Source organism: Diplotaxodon limnothrissa, linkage group LG2 (genome assembly GCF_057381915.1).
Source record: "Diplotaxodon limnothrissa isolate DT_005_m linkage group LG2, D_limnothrissa_male_GT1.1, whole genome shotgun sequence".
Lineage (NCBI taxonomy): Eukaryota > Metazoa > Chordata > Actinopteri > Cichliformes > Cichlidae > Diplotaxodon > Diplotaxodon limnothrissa.
In genome coordinates, this window is record NC_140597.1 from 27,907,198 (window position 1) to 27,924,266 (window position 17,069).

Genomic DNA, 17,069 nt, shown 5'->3' on the forward strand with positions numbered 1-17,069 from the left:
CAGTAAAGGGAAAGTGAGTAATATGGTTGGAAAATGCATCCCAGACAGAGCCCATGACTAGGGCTCAAGTGGGCAAAAATTATTCATTCAGTATGTACAACAAACAAGGTTTTTTGTTCCAGTGGCAGAATGAACATTTCACACTGGTGTACTGTTACTGCTGGGATTCAGAAGGGTAAAAAAGTGTTTGAGAAACCGTGTTCAAGGGTGTCCTTTTAAAGATATACACATACAGAATGTATACTGGATATCACTTATAAGAGATAATTGTTCAAGACTAACATCACAGGAGGACTGACACTGAAGCGACAGACACTGAATTTTGGGACAGTGTTTAGATTTTTCTTTCATGCACGTCATGCATGGGGATGTATCTGCAGGGATACTTAACTGGATTTGTTTTTTGGATGCATTCTGTTGGCCAAATAATACATTTAACAGAAATGTATTTTAAAACATTTTAGTGTTGCTGGTGTACCAACTGCCAAACATTCATTTCATAATAAAACAGGTTGGCAGAAAAATCATGCATTGTCACTTTTCGGTAATTGATTTTCTTTAAAATGAACATTAAACATTATTCCAATTCAAAACTGTGAGCAACCAGCAGAGGTACTGCGGCTTCTCTGCAAGTAATATAATGTAACTGTCTCCTCTGCTCCAAGAAGAGAAGACTGGTACGAGTGTTTATAAGACACATGGCCTCTAGTGTCTATTTCGACTGGTGGAGTGGATTGGAAAATAGAAATGTAGGACGTAATGGATGAGCACCAAATTCAATCAAGTGGAATTCAGACGTTTAACGACGTTAAAATGTCTCAGATTTGTGATAAAAAACATTTATTTAATGTACGGTTGCTGATTACATACTACATACTTAAGCACATGGATGCAGTTGATTCAACAGACTTTTTTTTTTTCCACTTTTGCATCTCTTACTTAGTGAACATTGCAAATAGTAGCAGAGGGTAGAGTTGGCTTTGAGTATGATCCCTGGCTTTGTTAGCCACACGTTTCAGTCTTCTGAATGGAGAGTATGATTTTGAACCAGGGTCCCTTGGCTTAGTATGGAAGAGAAGAAAACTGGGAATGAGAGATGGCCTTGGGCCAAATAGGGCTCTACCGAAAGAGTTTGTGGTGGGAAGTTTTTTTTTCTGGCACTCGTTCAAGTTATTGAGCTGCATTGGAAGAAACCTTTTTGAGGCTAAAGTTGGACCAATTCACTGCGACCTTCTGGCGAGTTTGCTTTGCAGAATCCAGGCAAAACCTACAGGGAACAAAAGACAAACAAGAGAGGGGAAAAGGTCATGTAAATATAACAGCTGAGCTAAAATATATAAACCCCCCCCTCCCCCAAAAAACTCCACGTATCTGGACATTTATTGTGATGAGCTTACCGTTTGAAATATTCCACTTCCCGATCGATCTCATCCATTTCTGTTGGATCCACATCTTTAGGGAGAAATACATCATCTACAGTATAAACATAAAGAATTGAACATCAAGATAATTTAAAAAAACAGTAGTGATTAAGCATGCAATTACAGTTACTTTTCCATACCAATTGCACTGTTGGATTTTTCACCCTTGTTCTTGCTCTTCTTATTTTTCCCCTTGGACTGTTGCTGTTGTCCATTCGCTGGAATAGCGGGTTGTGTTTTGCTCTCTGAATCCTGCTCACACCGGCCTCCTCGTGTCTCTGGGTCGCTTTTCCCCCTTTGTGCACTCAAGGGGCCACCGTTTGCTCCATTTGTTGCATATTTGGATGGTCTGCCCTCTTCAGATTTCTTAGGCCCATTTTTCTGGTGGTCTGCGATAAGCTGGGGCTGTTTGTTTCCAGACTTTGAGCCACTAGATGCCGTTTCTTTAGACTCATTGGTTTTCTGTGCCTCGTTACCAGAGCCGGCTTTGGTTGGTTTGTTGGAATTTTGCTCTGACGCAGACTGTTCCTGTCTCTGCTTTTTATTCTTTTTTGACTTTGCACCATTGCTCCCAACAGTTGTGTTCTTAAGATCAGAGGCGTCCTCTTTTGATTTAGCTGTCGCTTGAGCTGGCACCTGTGGTAAATTGTCAGATCCAGTGGAAGTGCATCTTTCTGGTGAGCGAACTCTTATGAGCTTAGAGAGACTAGGGGTACTGTGCAACCGCTGGATGTCCTTTGTAGTTGCACTAACCCCTGATGCAGTGGTGGTGCTGGTGGTGCTATTAGAAGATGAGACAATGTTTGTGTCCTCCCATCCGTTAACCAGGTCCAGGTGGCTTTTAAAGGTTCCCAGCGAAAGAGGAGAGAGGTCAAGGTCTATCTGCTGCAAGTCAGAGGAACCATTCAGATGGGACAGTAAATGGTTTCCCTCCAACGTGGCTGCTTTCTTTGGGAAGTCATTGACATCCAGATTGAGGTCGTACATACTAAACGATGCCCGGATTGAGTCTTTGATGGTGTTTTTAATCTCTTCTAGCCGACTTGTGAGAAAACTATTAACGCGTTCAAGTTCCAGCTGAGGCCAGTCTAGCAACCGACTGGCTTCAGAACCATCAGGGATGGGCTCGTCGATAGGCTCAGATGGATTGGAGTGGGGGTCACTGCCTGCAGCGCCCGTGTTGCCCTGCTGAGCTTTTTCCTACAACAGACATGGTACAGGTAAGAAAGTGAAAACGGTACCCACATAGACACTAGGACTCTGTACTGAACACTTGCATAAAGTTAAAATATATACCCTAAAGGACTTTGTTGATACTGACCAAAATGTATCTAAAAGGACTGAGTATTAGAAAATACCCAAGCCTGAAATCAAATATCTGTAATCTGTTATTATATTGTCACTTACAGTTGCAAGAATACTTAATTACTCAGAGGCGGTCTTATCTCATCCAAGTCACAACAACAGAAAAACATATTCTGACAAAACTAACCACACAAAAAGCAGTAGTGTTTATGTCTTCATAGAAGACGCTGAGTAATTCTCAGTTCAGTCTGAAAAAAAGTCAATGGACCTTTGTGCTAATGAGTTCTTGAAAAGATAAGACTCAACGGTTCTAATTAAGGAGGGGAGATTGTAAGCATGGGTTGTACAAGTGCCACTAATGGTAAATAAAGGCATACAAAGTCTGGTTATCAACCACAGTGACCTTTTAACAAGACCTTAACCTCCTAGGACCTGGCGTCCACATATGTGGACATCACATTTTGGGTTATGTAGACCCAAATACTCAATTTTGCTCTACAAGGGCCTGATATCCACTTACGAGAACATTATACTGCCACTGTTCTATCGAAATTTTAAACAAATATCCTCATATGTGGCTCTCATTTTTCTTAGAAACAAAAATCAGGTTAAAAAAATCTGGTAATTCTTTGTTTTTACATTCATCAGGTCCCAATCAGCCCAAATATCAAAGAGAAATTAAAAATGCATGCTGTGGAAGAGTTCGGGCCTTAGGAGGGAAAAGGAAGAATTACAGTAATGTACAATGCTAGAAAAGGCTAAAAACTATATCTAGAGTTTTGCTGGAGTTACTCAATCAACAGTAAGGGCAACAAACAGAGGAAAAGCAGACCAAAATCTACCTCATCATTCCCTGCTCCACAAAACAAGTACATTGTGTGGATTTAGTTTAATCAAACTGATTTTGTCTATTGACTGAGAGAAGGATCAGACCACATTTTATGAATATGCAAAGATCCTGGTCATTTCAAAATTTTTAGCTGCAGTGTCTCATCTAAATTTAAAATATTTTCAATAAATCAAACTGTCTTTGATGCTATCTAAGAGGAAATTTTCCATCATTTGCTTCTCCATCAATTTGCACTTACTTCTTTGCAATGTGCTTTTCATCACTTCTTCCTCCCACATATAATTAATGAGGCCCACCTACCCATGAGATTACACAGGATTAGCATGTAACTAATCCAGAGTAAGTGTTTGCAGATTTCTCCTGCTGTTTGCACTGAAATCTCATCTGAAGTCTATTATTGAGCTGCTAGTGTCTAGTTAACCTTTCCTATTCAATAAGAGGAAATGTTATTGACATGGGTCTAATAGATTCCATGTTAAATATTAAAGTTCGCCAAATAATCTCAGCTTTAGACGTAAATAAACATGACTGAACTATAACTGAAAAACAGAAAACAACACACATTCAATAAAATTACCACACCTTTTTCTTTTGTTTGTGTCGAGCCCTTTTGGCAGCCTTGGCACTGTTGACAGGTTTGGGCTCAGAACTGTTTATAAAGTCTAGCAGCTCGTCCACGTCCCGGTTGTCGATGGCACCAGCCACTGTCAGTTCTGAATCTTGGCGCTGCTCCTCTTTACGCCGTGTCAGTCGTGAGCGAAGCTTCTCTCGGATCTCGGCGTAGTTTCGGCTGGTCGGTGCAGCTGGAGGCTGTGAGCAAATAATATTTCACAATACTGAGCTCTTCTCACAGAGTCACATTTGATGAATGAAAAAGCATACCTCTTTGTTAGTAAAACTTTTAAAGTGGTCGATCAAACCGTACCGCATTGTGTCCAAAGAACTCGCAGTAGCAGCAGTCGCAGTACTTCCCGTCTTTCTGATTTGTGGAAGAAGAGGCGCAGGAGCTCCTCTCAGAGCTGCTGTCTTCATCCTCACCCTCCTCCAGCTCAGACGAAGGGTGGCATAACGTCCCATTAGTCACCTTGTGCCCCTTACATGCTTGATCCCTACAAAAAAGAATGATAAACCCTTAGGATATAATTGTTCTCTGAATAAACACAGCTAAATAAGTGACAAAAAACAAGGCTGATTATTAAAACTCACCTGCATGCCCCAGGTGTTACATGACCTACATTGGAGGTGGCTACTGTTCCCGGATTGTGCCCATTACAGGAGTGGTTACAACCCACGACAGACGTGCCCAGTTTGCTGTGTTGTGCGTTCACAGCGGGAATGTGGGAGTTTTTGCACGGGCTGGGTTTATGGACAGATGTTGGGCTATCTGGGCTCAGAGAATTGATTTTGGCTGCGGGGCCGTGGAGGTTTGGTACCAGAGGGGAGAATGGCGCGTGCGCTGCGACGCCAGTGCCACAGGAGGAGGTCACGTGGCCGTGCTGCCCAGAGTTCGGCTTTGCGGGTAGGAGAGAGGAATGCTGGGAAGACAGGCCGGTGGGACTGTTGGGGGGTACCGATAAGTCTGTATGTTGATGGTGGTCACTGGGGTGGAAGGCTTCACCTGGACAATAACAAACCATGAATATGAATGAGTCACAGGTCACACATACAGAATCATCTCTTTCTAAAGTACATCAGTTAATTTTCAGGTCCACTAATCTTTTGACTGTAAGCTAAAGTATCCTATTAAAGTTCACTTCAAAGATGAGCTCAGAGCAAAATACAACTACAGGCTTGCAAAGTCTGAAAGAACAGTTACTGTGTTTTCTACAGTAATATATAATTAGGTGTTTCTATTAAAGGACAAAAATAAAGAAACAATTAAAATAAAAATATCTTGTTAAACCTAAATCATTCGCCTATTATACACTCTTAACTTTAATGCTGCACATTTTGATTTGAAACTTGAGTTTTCTTCTTTGCTGGCTTTAATAAAAGCTCCTGAACTCATTGAAGAATAAAATTACCTGGTGGCGTTGGTCGACGGCACATGGTCTTGAAGTGCTTGGGAGTGGTCTTACAAAGGTCTGCTGAGGTAGAGAGTGCGTTCCCAGCAGAGGATCCACTGGAATTCTGGGCTGATGGGTGACTGTAGGGACATACTTTGTTCCCTGACGTTTTAGCCGATTTCCCTGGCGCTTCATTAAGTCCTCTTTTCTCATGACAGGTTGAAACTCCTGTTATACCTGCAGACATTTAAAAAAGACCGTTACAAATAAAGGGGAACAGTGCTTTTAACTTTCACCATGGGTAAATATGAATTTACCGCCTATGAGCAGTTTGTGTTTTAAAAAATAACTCTCTTTTCTTTGGAGACATGTTTTGACATTAAAAAGGAAAACAGCTATGTAAAACATTTTCAGTCCCGAAGCATAAATCCCTTTCTGCTAGCTAAAATAACATCAAGACAGCACTAAATTTTAATAATTTATTTAACATGCTTATTTCTGCTGTGCAAAACTGACTGCACCTATTACTGGTAATCACACACACTTGCCAGGAGAAGTTACAAATCCGCGTAACATAATGCCTGCCTAAACATTTTTTGCTATATACAGCGAAATATAATTGGGATGCCAATTAGGATGCGGGTAGTGTATTTCACAGCTAAACACCTCTCCTACAGCTTCATTCTTTCTTAATTAATTTAAGGAAAACATACCAGTCTATTTTAGAAGGAAACAGCCGCCTTCACAAAGGGCATGGATCATTTAACTAGTCTTTCACTTACTCCTCTTTAAATGCCATTTGGTGCCATGAACCATCCAAATATTTAACTAGAAATTCAATCACATTTACGCAGCAGGGAAAGGGTTTTGAAGGGAGCAAAGAAAAGTGAGAAATCAGACAAAAACAAAGTCATCTTAGTTGTTTGTCAGGTCTAAGTAATAAATCACAGCCTAATGATCCATTCCCACTGAATGCATCATTCATCATGTGAAATGGGAACTTTAAAAACAGTTAATGAGACTTCCTGTGAATTGTGCATAACTCGCAGCGTTAGAACTTTAAAATTGAGGATTAATCCAGTTCGGAAGCGAGGCTGACTCTCAAAGTTTGTTAATGTCAATATAACTGAATAAACATTAAAGTCTGTGGCTTGTGTCACATGCACAAGTCTCTGCACGTGCCTCCTTGGATTTTTATACATGGTTATACATGAGAAACTTGCTGTTCAGCGCTGTTCACTGTTACACTTCACCAAGCTCTTGCGCAATGGGGAATTGTGGAGTTTCTGTCTGTTATTCTGAAGTCTTGCCCTTACTAAGGAATTAAAAATAAATAAATAAATAAACTGAAATGAATGAAATATTTGTTCCTGCTAATCATCATAAACCCAGTTCACAGTATGAAACTCTTTTATTTATCCTGTTGTTTAAACAATTTAGTTAACACACTTGTACTGTGTTTGAAAATTAGTATCATTAAACAGTTTCTTACAATTAAGTAAGATTTATCCAATCAAAAATCGCCATGCACCTTCCTCTCTTGATTTCTTATATTCAGATTTGGGGATTTTTTTGTGTAAAAATATAAATGCAATATTTCCTAACTAAATATTTTGCATTCTTCTCGGGAACAGAAATGTAAAAACTGTATAAAGCCTGATTAATAACTTGTGTTTCATTCTGTTTATACACTTGAGTTAAAATGCTATACAATGCATATTTCTACTTTGAAATAAAACAGGCAAGGTGCTTGCAAGTGTGTAAGTGCTAATGAAATGAAGTAAAAATGAGCTATGATGGATGTTTGCTTTCCATTAAAAGCAAAATAAAAAATGTTATGGGAGCCAAGCAGCGTGGTCTACCTGTCATGTTTCGCTGATGCGCGATGATGCATTAACCCATGACGACATGTTCCAGGATTAACACTTGAGTTTTGGACTGTGAGGTCTAATAATAAATGCTTCTTTCTGACTAATCAATATGATTAAACTGAACTCGAGTTTTGCCAGCATAACTCTTTCACTTTGGATTTGTGACTGATGCTGATATAACATTACTATAATATTACAACCAAAAGATGTAAGTAATTCCTTAAAAAGAAAACTATATACTTTGCACATAATAGATGAAATCCCTAAGAATGAGCCATTCCTCTGACATGTGGCCTGAATACCTGCACATGTATCGATGAAGTGTGTCTTCCAACTGCTTTTTTTACAAACGTATTTATAACTTTCTATTCATTTACTTTGCTTTAGCTGTTGTTAATCCCACCATCAGTCTTTCCTACTGCTGAGCCATCGAGCTGTATAACCCTGTTTTCATTCCATACATCTTTCCTCTCTCTTGTTGTTACACAAACTAAATAGTACCCATGATTTCCTTCTCAACATTGTATAAATGATGACCTTCACAGGCAACTGTATTTTAAAAACAATTTCACAGTCTTTACATTTTTTAACATTAAAACATTACTGCACGTCCTATAATGCTGACTTTTAATGAGTGTAATCTTTTACATCGTGCATTTAAGTTCTTCTATGATCATTTCGATTAACAGCTGAACAAAGTGACCTAAAATGAACCTCACACACAGTACTGCTAAAACAGCCAAGGAACTAAATCTAACCAAAATTCTGTCCATTTGCCAAAACTGAAGCTTGCAACACAGCCTGAAATTCAGGATGGTGATGTTTTCAGCGTTTATTGTCAGTCGCTGCATGCTTTTCTTTTACTCTGTGACGACAGACCTTGTTGTGAGTGTGAAGAAGTGCTGTGGTTGCAGTGTTCCCCTCCGTTGGTGTGGGCAGAGTTCCAGAGACCCGACAGTTTGTGAGCCGACAGGAAAGAACTCGGGTCCCAGTCCACAGTACTTTGCTCTGGGTAACCGTTCCCACAGCTCTGGGACTTACAGGAGGAAGAGTGTGACAACGGTACCTAAATAAATAAACAAACAAAAAGAAAACACCCCAGTATAAATCATGTGGCTGCAAACAGTGTCTTGCAGTTTGGTAGCAGCTGCAACTAACTTGCAGATAAGCAATGAAAATCATTTTACTTGCGTGTTTTGCTTTAATACTTAAGAAAAAAAAAACACATATTAAAGAATGCTTTAAGTCACCATAAGTCACTTTTTTGCAACTCTGCCTGCTGTTCTCATTTTGAAACTTTTAACATTTAACCCACATGTCAGCAAAACGTCATGACCACGACACTCATCAGCAGTCCAGCTGAAGTATTGTGATATATTAAGTTTAAAAAAATGCTTTCCATGTAAATTATTTACAAAAATAACTAACAAAGAAAGCTTATTGGCTGCTTCTGTCTTACATATGCAGCAGAGATTACAGAAAAACCAAAGCAGACAATTACTTTCCTTCATTGCAGGCTTGTTTCTGTCACATTAGGAAAAAAACACCAGAAGAATCATTGACCTTGGTAGACCTTGTGCTCTCAAAGTGCCTTTCTGATCACAGTTATGGTTAGAGGTTCATATAAACTCATCCTAGACATGAATTACATGGTAATTCTGGGGTTTTTAATGACTTATTTGAACTGTTCTTTTGCCAGGATGTAATTGGGTGCATAAACAATAACTTCGTGCACAGCTTTAATTTATTTTGAAATTTTCTCTAATCCACACATGGTCAAATTATACATACAGTCACTTAAATCTTTTAAGGAGTGAATGCTGAAGCTTCTACAATGTGTTTTAGCTTGACAAGGCCATGGCTTATTAATTTCTCGTTAGTAATCACTAATCACAGTTGACTACAACTTTACCTTTGTCAGAATAAGAAGGATTTGTTCAACAAAACTCAGAACAATGGGAAAGTCCAAAGAACTCAATGAAAATCTAAAGCAGACAATTTTAGATTTACACCTCATGCCCATGATGAGTGTACGTAAAATTCTAATCACAATTTATATATCTAGCAGATATGAACAAAAATTTTTAAATATGAATGGGGGGGGGGGAAGCACCCTTAGTATCTGTCTCCTGAACTGCAGAGTGCAAAGCTGGGTTTCCAGCAGAGAAGTTGTTAGACCAACTGCTGCTGCAGGGTTAACGGAGCATAATCCACCTGCAAAACTGCATATTGGTTGGCAAAGCTGGAACAGCTGTGTGGTGTAGATGCGTGCTTCACACTGCTGCAGGTGCAAGAAAGGATAAAAGTGACTGGTTTAGCCTACATAATGAGGGAATATAAGTGGGTGGATATCAGCTAAATGGTCTCAAGCCATAAAAATTTCTTGTTTTTTTTTTTTTTTTACTTGTTAAAGGTTGTTTAGTTCTACCTGGAGTTTCAGACTGTTTTATATGTGTACAAAACTGTTAACAGTAACAGCAGGCAAGTTAGGTTAGGTCTGTTTTGTTTTGGAACAGATCAACAGTAAGGATGCCATAAAGGTGACAACCAAACGCAAGTCAGAAAGATCGATTTAACACTTGGTGTCCCATTTGGGAATACTTGGGATTTTGGTCTGTAGAAGACCAAGACTGTGGAACCTTAACTGTCCTGACTGATTAACAAATAATCCAGAGATAAAAGCTTCACGTCATAGTTTCCTAATGGTTTTATTATCTTCACAACTCATTCTGAGGAAAAGATCCTTGTTGTTCCATGTTACTGAAAGCAGAGCTCTCTCAGAACCTCAAAGGTTCATTCAGTAAAACTTAATCTAATAATTATACTTGCTTATTTTGTCAGTTGTAGGTATTTAGATCTTTAGTAACAGGTTTATTTGTGGTATTGGTTTGCCCTCTTGTGGTCATGATGTAATATTTAAATAGTTCCAACCTGTGTGGCTCTTTTGAACAAATAAGTGACCTCTGGCACCTTTTGACAGCCCTAACAGCAAAGGTGAGATTTAGAGAGATTTATTTTGCAGAAACAGTGTTGATGACTAATAATGAGGTAACCTCAGTAGGATAAAGAAACATAGTTTAACTAAACATTAGTAAACAGAGGCTTTGAAAAGTACTCAGACATGTGACCCAGATCAGTCCTGTTTTATTTACCGGTGTTGGCTGCTCCTGTGTGCTCCGCTTCTCCTCCTCTTCTACACTCCTGCAGCAGCTCTGACAGATCCACAGAGGCACCTCTCCCAGCAGGGACTGAGATAGTGAGGGCACAGCATCAGCGAGCTTACGCCCTGGCGCCTCCCGCAATAAAGCTTGGGAGAGCGCAGGCACAGCGTTGGCCAGCTTCGTTCCATGGCCCCCGGGAAGCCCGTTCACAGAACTCGCTCCCCAGTCCTTAAATTCACGATGGCACAGGAGACAGCAGGTGTGCATAGGCTAGGCAGAAAAAGAGAGAAGAAAGCGTTCCATATATAAGATGTGTTGACTGATTGATGCATATAATCGCAACAGATATCACAGACTAAAACATATATTAATTAAGCTCATAATACTGTGCACGCAATACATACCAAAGTGCTAAAAAGCAATGACAAAGATCAAATTATTTCCTCGCTGGACCTTTTGCAAGCATTGTGTGACAGAACCATCATAAGAAAAAACAAAACAAACAAAAAGCAAAAAGTAACACCACAAAAACAAATAAAAATAACAATAACAAATAAATGTAATTTAACCATCATGTTAACTTTAACACATAGTAAAATTATGTAGTAGATTCACTCTCTGCAATGCTCCACGCTTAATCAATCAAGGTTTGTGCCCTAGATCAAAGCCTGAAAAGCAAACTGATTATGCTTGTAATTCATGGTTTAGGGGGAAACGATTCAAAACACATTCACAGTCAGCTCAAAATTAAACTGCATCCTTAACGATCAATGTCAAGAAACTTTGGTGTTTTGGTGATTTTTCTAGATAAATGTTTAAATGTTCAATGAGGGTGGATTACCTATCTTTAACCCTTGTGTATAACATTCACAACCATTCTCTCACCGTTACAGTAGGGGGATATTTCATTCAATACTCTTGCACCCACAGTCCCTAGACTTTGATTTAGATGAGGGAAAAGTTCTCCTTAACAGGAAAAAGCAGGTGAGAAAAAACTAAAGATCAATTGGAATAATATGTATTTTGCAAAAGGGACAAACATCTAGAATACCAGATTACAAACATATTAGAAATATAAGCCAGAGCTAAGCAACTTTCAAGAGACATCAAAACATGTGCTTATATGACTGTAGAAGTGCTGTGTTGCCAGTTTGAAGGTACAGTTGGCTATATCCTATATAGTGTGGTACCTTAAGAAATCATGAATAGAGCTTCTCCATAACAGTTTACATAAAAATGAACATTCACTGTTATGCTAGGACTTAGTTCGATTATTTTTGGTACAGTACTAAAAAGCTCTATGGAAAAAAGCTGATCGATCCGTTTAGGGGCTTAAGTTTGCGTTATAAAAATGTAATTAACAGGTCCCAGCTGCAGCGGACAGGTTGCAGGTTATAAAGCTCAGGCCAGGTGTAATATCAGCTGGTTGTTAATAAGACAGTTTTCCAGCCTGCAGATGGATAAATTTTATTTATTTATTTTAAGCGGTTACCCTCAACATCAAAGACACTTCTGATTCAGCTAAGCATCATTAGCTCACAAGTTAACTGCTTATACTGAAACTTTTTTACATTAGCTCCTGTTACAGATTGATACTTGATTCTGGTACGACAAAAAACTAATAGGAACTAGTCTGACAGCTCCCCTAATTGATAACCCGTTATGTTTCAAGTTTTTAAGCTAATTAACTGGTTGATTAGCTAGTAGCTGGTTAGCCTCTGCTGGCTGAGTAGGTCCTGTGGAGGGGATCAAGTGCAGGCAGCAAGCACGTTTGCAGCACGCTAGCTGAAGATGATAGCTTGGCTAACGTTAGCTGGGCGGATGAAGTCTTGTAAGCGATGGAAATGGGACGACCCTGCCCGAGGTACAATGTCACCTGTCCGGTATAAGGGACTGGCTGCAATGGTGATCACAGTGCCTAAAAATGCGTCTGGTGGGAACTATTCTACTCGGTAAGTTGAGCTTAATATTTATTTAATTACAATTCACACGACATAAAGGTATACATACATCGCTGCTAAATTACAACTAAAATAGCTTCCCACCAAGAAGCGGGTGCATATAATTGCACCTCTCCATGATTGAGCTGATAGAATAGAAGCACAATGGAGGATGCTTGGATTAGCTGAGTAGTGCTAGCTAGGCTAGCTAGCCTATTTTAAAGGCAGCGTTTGGCTCGCAGCTAGCTACCTGGTTCGCCTTGGTAGTGGGCAGCCTATCCAGCCCAGCATCTCCGCCGCCACCGCCAGCTGCATCGCCGGGAGAGACGGGGCTCTTCGGAGCGGTCTGCTGTCCAGGCACAAGCTCCTTCTGGGCGACCCCTTGCTGCTTGCTTTTCTTCCTTGCCATTACGACCTTGTTTATAGTACGCTTTGACCAAGTTTGCACCAGTTTCGGTGATTTTAAGAGCACACTTTCGTTTCTTCTCGGACCTCAAAATGTTCTCTATCTCCTCCAGTCAAGACAACAGTCAATATGGCGGAGGACTCGCACACTCAGGAGTTCAAAGGTTAAACATACTGCTGGCAAAGAGGCTTCACTCCCGCATGGAGTATGCGGCTGCAAGCATATTCTCGCGGTGAAGCCAGGGGCCGCCATATTTAGTTAGGCAAACGTCTCCTCCCACTTTCCATTGGTATATATAATGTTTATTGAATTTTTTATTATTTATTGTCTTTATTGAGCAAACTTTAATACGTTTGAGTGTTTTCTATCCTTAAACATTTTGTTATCGAAATAAAATGTTTAGACTTGAGCTGTTTTTAGACGTTGAGGGAGACAGTGAAACTGAAATATATGAACTGAAATAAATGTGTAAGAGTTGGTTTGGTAACGGGAGCTACCTCACAAACAATCATCTTGTTGTGAAATGTTATCATTGACAATGTCGATAAACAAAATTAGAAAAATAGTGCCGTGTGAAAGACTTTTTTTTCAATAAACTTTATGGAAGGACAGGGACCAATCAGTGTTAGGTGCTTTCAGTGCTTTCGGAAATATTTTGATGGAGGTATAACACAGATATTGTTTGTTATAAAGAGTACAATTATAGCATTATTTCTTGGTTTATCATTTGCATAGCATAGGATTTTACATAAATGCTAACATAACATTAGACATATGGCGCATTCTAGGTTGCAAACAACGATTGTACAGATTCCACCAAAACCCAGAATTCCCTGGATTAAATGAGCAAATTTGCCATAAACGACTTTTAGAAAAACAAACAGACAAAAACACCACTACTTAGCAATGCAAGTTGAACATGAAGGGAAATATGAAAAATAATTTGAACAGAACAAAAAGCGCTGACGCTATCCTGCTGACCATTATTTTTCTGAAGTTCAACTTTGACCCTAATAAAAAGACTTTTCAGAAGAAAAGCATATTGATTTGGATGAATCGATAGATAGTGTGGGGCATGTGGCGTGATAAGTTTAATGATAATATCCGAGTGGTTAGAGAATTTAGTCAAAATATTACGTAGAACGGTATAACCTGGAATGTTTATACACAATTTATTGAAAATTTCCGAGTTTGCGTGGGGCTCCTGAACGCACCACCGGTTTAGCGTTGTGTGGATTGAGGACGTAGCTCAGACACTGCTTCATCCACTTCGGGCTCTTGACGCTTGTACCACAGTAGCTTGTTTACCTGCTGCCGTTTCATTTGAGCAAAAAAAACCAAAACAATGGAAGGACAAGTGTGCAACATCCAGGTGCTTCTTCGGGCTGCCGAGTTTCTGGAGAGAAGAGAGCGGGGTAAGTGCTTTATGTCAACTGTCAGCCTAGAGAGGGGAGTTGATTGGTTATTGTTAAAACAACGATGAATCCACAATAAACCGGCGGCAAGTATGCACCTACACATAACGTAGAAACATCATACCGTGCAGCTGTTTAAGATTTAACCTGGATTCTAGGTGCAAGGTTATTTTTGGGCGGTGATTTGCCATTTGACTCTGACCTACATATCGGTCGCATCTTTGTACTCAAAGGCGCCAATCTGGACCAGTTTGAAAATGAATCCGGGCGCCGCTGAGCGTTCGCTCCGGTGAATGAAAGGGGGGGATGAGGAAAGCCTATAAAGTATAACTTTTATTCATTGCTTACTAGCTGTAGACGCTATCCCGACTCCTTTTTTACGCGTGAGGTTGTAAGGCTGGTTGGATAAAAGCGAACAGATAGTGGATGATGGCGCCAAAAGCAAAACGTCCAGCTGATGACAACGGTAGACTGCGTTCAGCCTCCTTTTCTCCCACCTCCCCTACAGCACGGATAGTATATCACACTTTAATTACGCCGTAATAAAAGTTGATTTGTCCCACCGGCATTCGCACATGTTAATATGAGGGCACCTTTAACGTCGCAGCCAGTGTGCACTGTGATTTTGCCGGCGATTGTTGTGTAACACAGCTGTGATGCGTCTCCCTGCGCAGAGGCAGAACATGGGTATGCTTCCGTCTTGCCTCTCAGTCCAGCTCAGTTCGACAGGAGAAGCAAGCAGAAGAGCAAGAAGATATCTGCTGGTGGCAATAGGTGAATGCATTACATAACAAATAACTGACGACAGGGTGTGGCTCGGTCTGACTTTCAGTTTTGATAAGGCACCCTTTCAACCTTGAATACCTCTCACGCAGTAGCTGCTGAGTAGGAGTGCACTGTTGTGAATGTTTGACCAAACTGTCTGTTTGTTTACTTTGTTTGCAGGTCTGTTCATAATGAGCTGGAGAAAAACAGGTAATGGGCTTTTCTTCGTAATGCTACAGTAAAAGTTCATGTGTGTCAGATCAAGAGATTAAAAAAACCCCAAAAAGAGGGAAGTGTGGATTTGCAGCTTCACTTCTTTCTCATTGTGCTTTGCAGACGGGCACAGCTGAGGCACTGCCTGGAGCAGCTGAAGAAGCAGGTCCCACTGTCATCGGACTCGATGAGGAACACCACTCTGAACCTGCTGAGACGAGCCCAGCTTCACATAAAGGTGCGAGATGTCTGAATTTGCATTGAATCTGACTCGAGTTTGGTTTACTTGTCATCCCAGCCATGTTTAAAATGTGGTGCTTTTCTCAGGGACACAATACGTGTTAAAGGGAGACCGCACAAGACAAAACAGAGAACAATGCTGAATCATGAAGTGGGGTAACACTGTGGTGTGGTGGTTAGCACTGCTGCCTCACAGCAAGAATATCCTGTGTTTAAATCCAGCCTCTCTGTGTGCAGTTTGCATGTTCTCCCTCTGTCTATGTGCTCTCTGCGGGTAGTTCGATTTACTCCCAAAGTCCAAAGACATGCATGTAATTGGTGTTTCTAAAGTTAAGCATTTAAATTAGTCAAGAACATTAAATATTCTGAATATATATGAATACTGTGTGTATAGAAAGTGGCTTGTTTTGTGCATTTTACAGAGCTTTTAGCAATCTCAATTTTTGCTTTTGCCTGTACTGTTTATCCTTTCTTCATTGCTCTGCTCCTGCACCTTTTTCCCGTTCAGAAGCTGCAGGAGCAGGATGAGCGTGCAGAGCAGCTGAAGGATCGTCTGCGCTGGGAGCAGCAAGAGCTGCGGGTTCGGCTGGAGCAGCTGCAGAGGGGCACGGAGAGGATGAGGAACGACAGCCAGGGGTCAACCATGTCCTCCGAGAGGTCGGACTCAGACAGAGGTAAGCCCCTCGGGTTTTTTTATTTCACGTTCAAATTATTTCAGTCCTATTAGGAGCTGGCTGTCTCCTCAAAGGCAAATTGCAAGTTCAAGCTTAATGTGACGAGCGAAGTTTGCCGTATTTCTGCTGACGGATCGGATCTGTGCTCGGGTTTGTTGCAGAGGACGTTGAGGTTGATGTGGAGAGCATTGTGTTTGTGGACTCTGATGGACTGAGCATTACGCACACCGGCGCGGACCACTGTTACTCCAGCCTGGAAAAGGCCTGGCTATGACGGCAGTACACGAGTGGTAACTGGTTTATTGTCACCGGACGGACAGGAAGAGGAGGAAAAACATTCCAAAAACAAAGGATGGGGGAGAATGGAAGAAGATGTTACTGTACAACTGAACATTTTTTTGGCATTCTCTTGTCAGCACACGTCGGACAAAAAGCTAAAAGCCAACCTTTGGTTATGAAAGAGAGGTGTCCATTTGCACTGAATAGCAGTAACATTCACTGGGCCGTGTCGTCACCAAACACATACTCGTGTGTGTTCTAGCATCAGTCATTAATGCTATTTTCCCCCAAAGCCATGAGGTGTCAAACTTCGTATCATTCATGCAGCTCTAATAATTCATTTTTTTAAGGGCTTTTAAAATTCAGATAAGGGCTTTTATTCTAAACTTTTAACTTATTCTTTACTACAGAATGTCTGTACTGAATTCTGCCTTAAATCAGATCTGGTTTAGTATGCTATTCAGCTTTTACCTAGCACTAAGCTTATATCTCAGTATGCCACGTTTAGCATGCACTTAAACAT

At 40.5% G+C, this 17,069-nt stretch overlaps 2 protein-coding genes across 2 annotated transcripts; one reads left to right on the forward strand and one right to left on the reverse strand.

The window, feature by feature from the left end:
• Positions 1-860: 860 nt before the first annotated feature.
• fam193b (family with sequence similarity 193 member B) lies at positions 861-13,052 on the reverse strand. The gene is made up of 10 exons (XM_085369705.1): positions 12,805-13,052; positions 10,606-10,884; positions 8,333-8,519; positions 5,601-5,819; positions 4,783-5,194; positions 4,502-4,685; positions 4,159-4,386; positions 1,562-2,621; positions 1,398-1,473; positions 861-1,267 (listed from the first exon to the last, which is right to left on the reverse strand). Exons 1-10 carry the CDS (start codon positions 12,961-12,963, stop codon positions 1,171-1,173), a joined length of 2,901 nt encoding a protein of 966 aa, XP_085225831.1. The 5' UTR covers positions 12,964-13,052; the 3' UTR covers positions 861-1,170.
• Positions 13,053-14,305: 1,253 nt separating this feature from the next.
• On the forward strand, positions 14,306-16,541 carry mxd3 (MAX dimerization protein 3). The gene is made up of 6 exons (XM_085369716.1): positions 14,306-14,375; positions 15,050-15,149; positions 15,321-15,350; positions 15,477-15,591; positions 16,102-16,267; positions 16,429-16,541. The coding sequence occupies exons 1-6, from the start codon at positions 14,306-14,308 to the stop codon at positions 16,539-16,541; spliced, it is 594 nt and encodes a 197-aa protein (XP_085225842.1).
• The last annotated feature ends 528 nt before the right edge of the window (positions 16,542-17,069 follow it).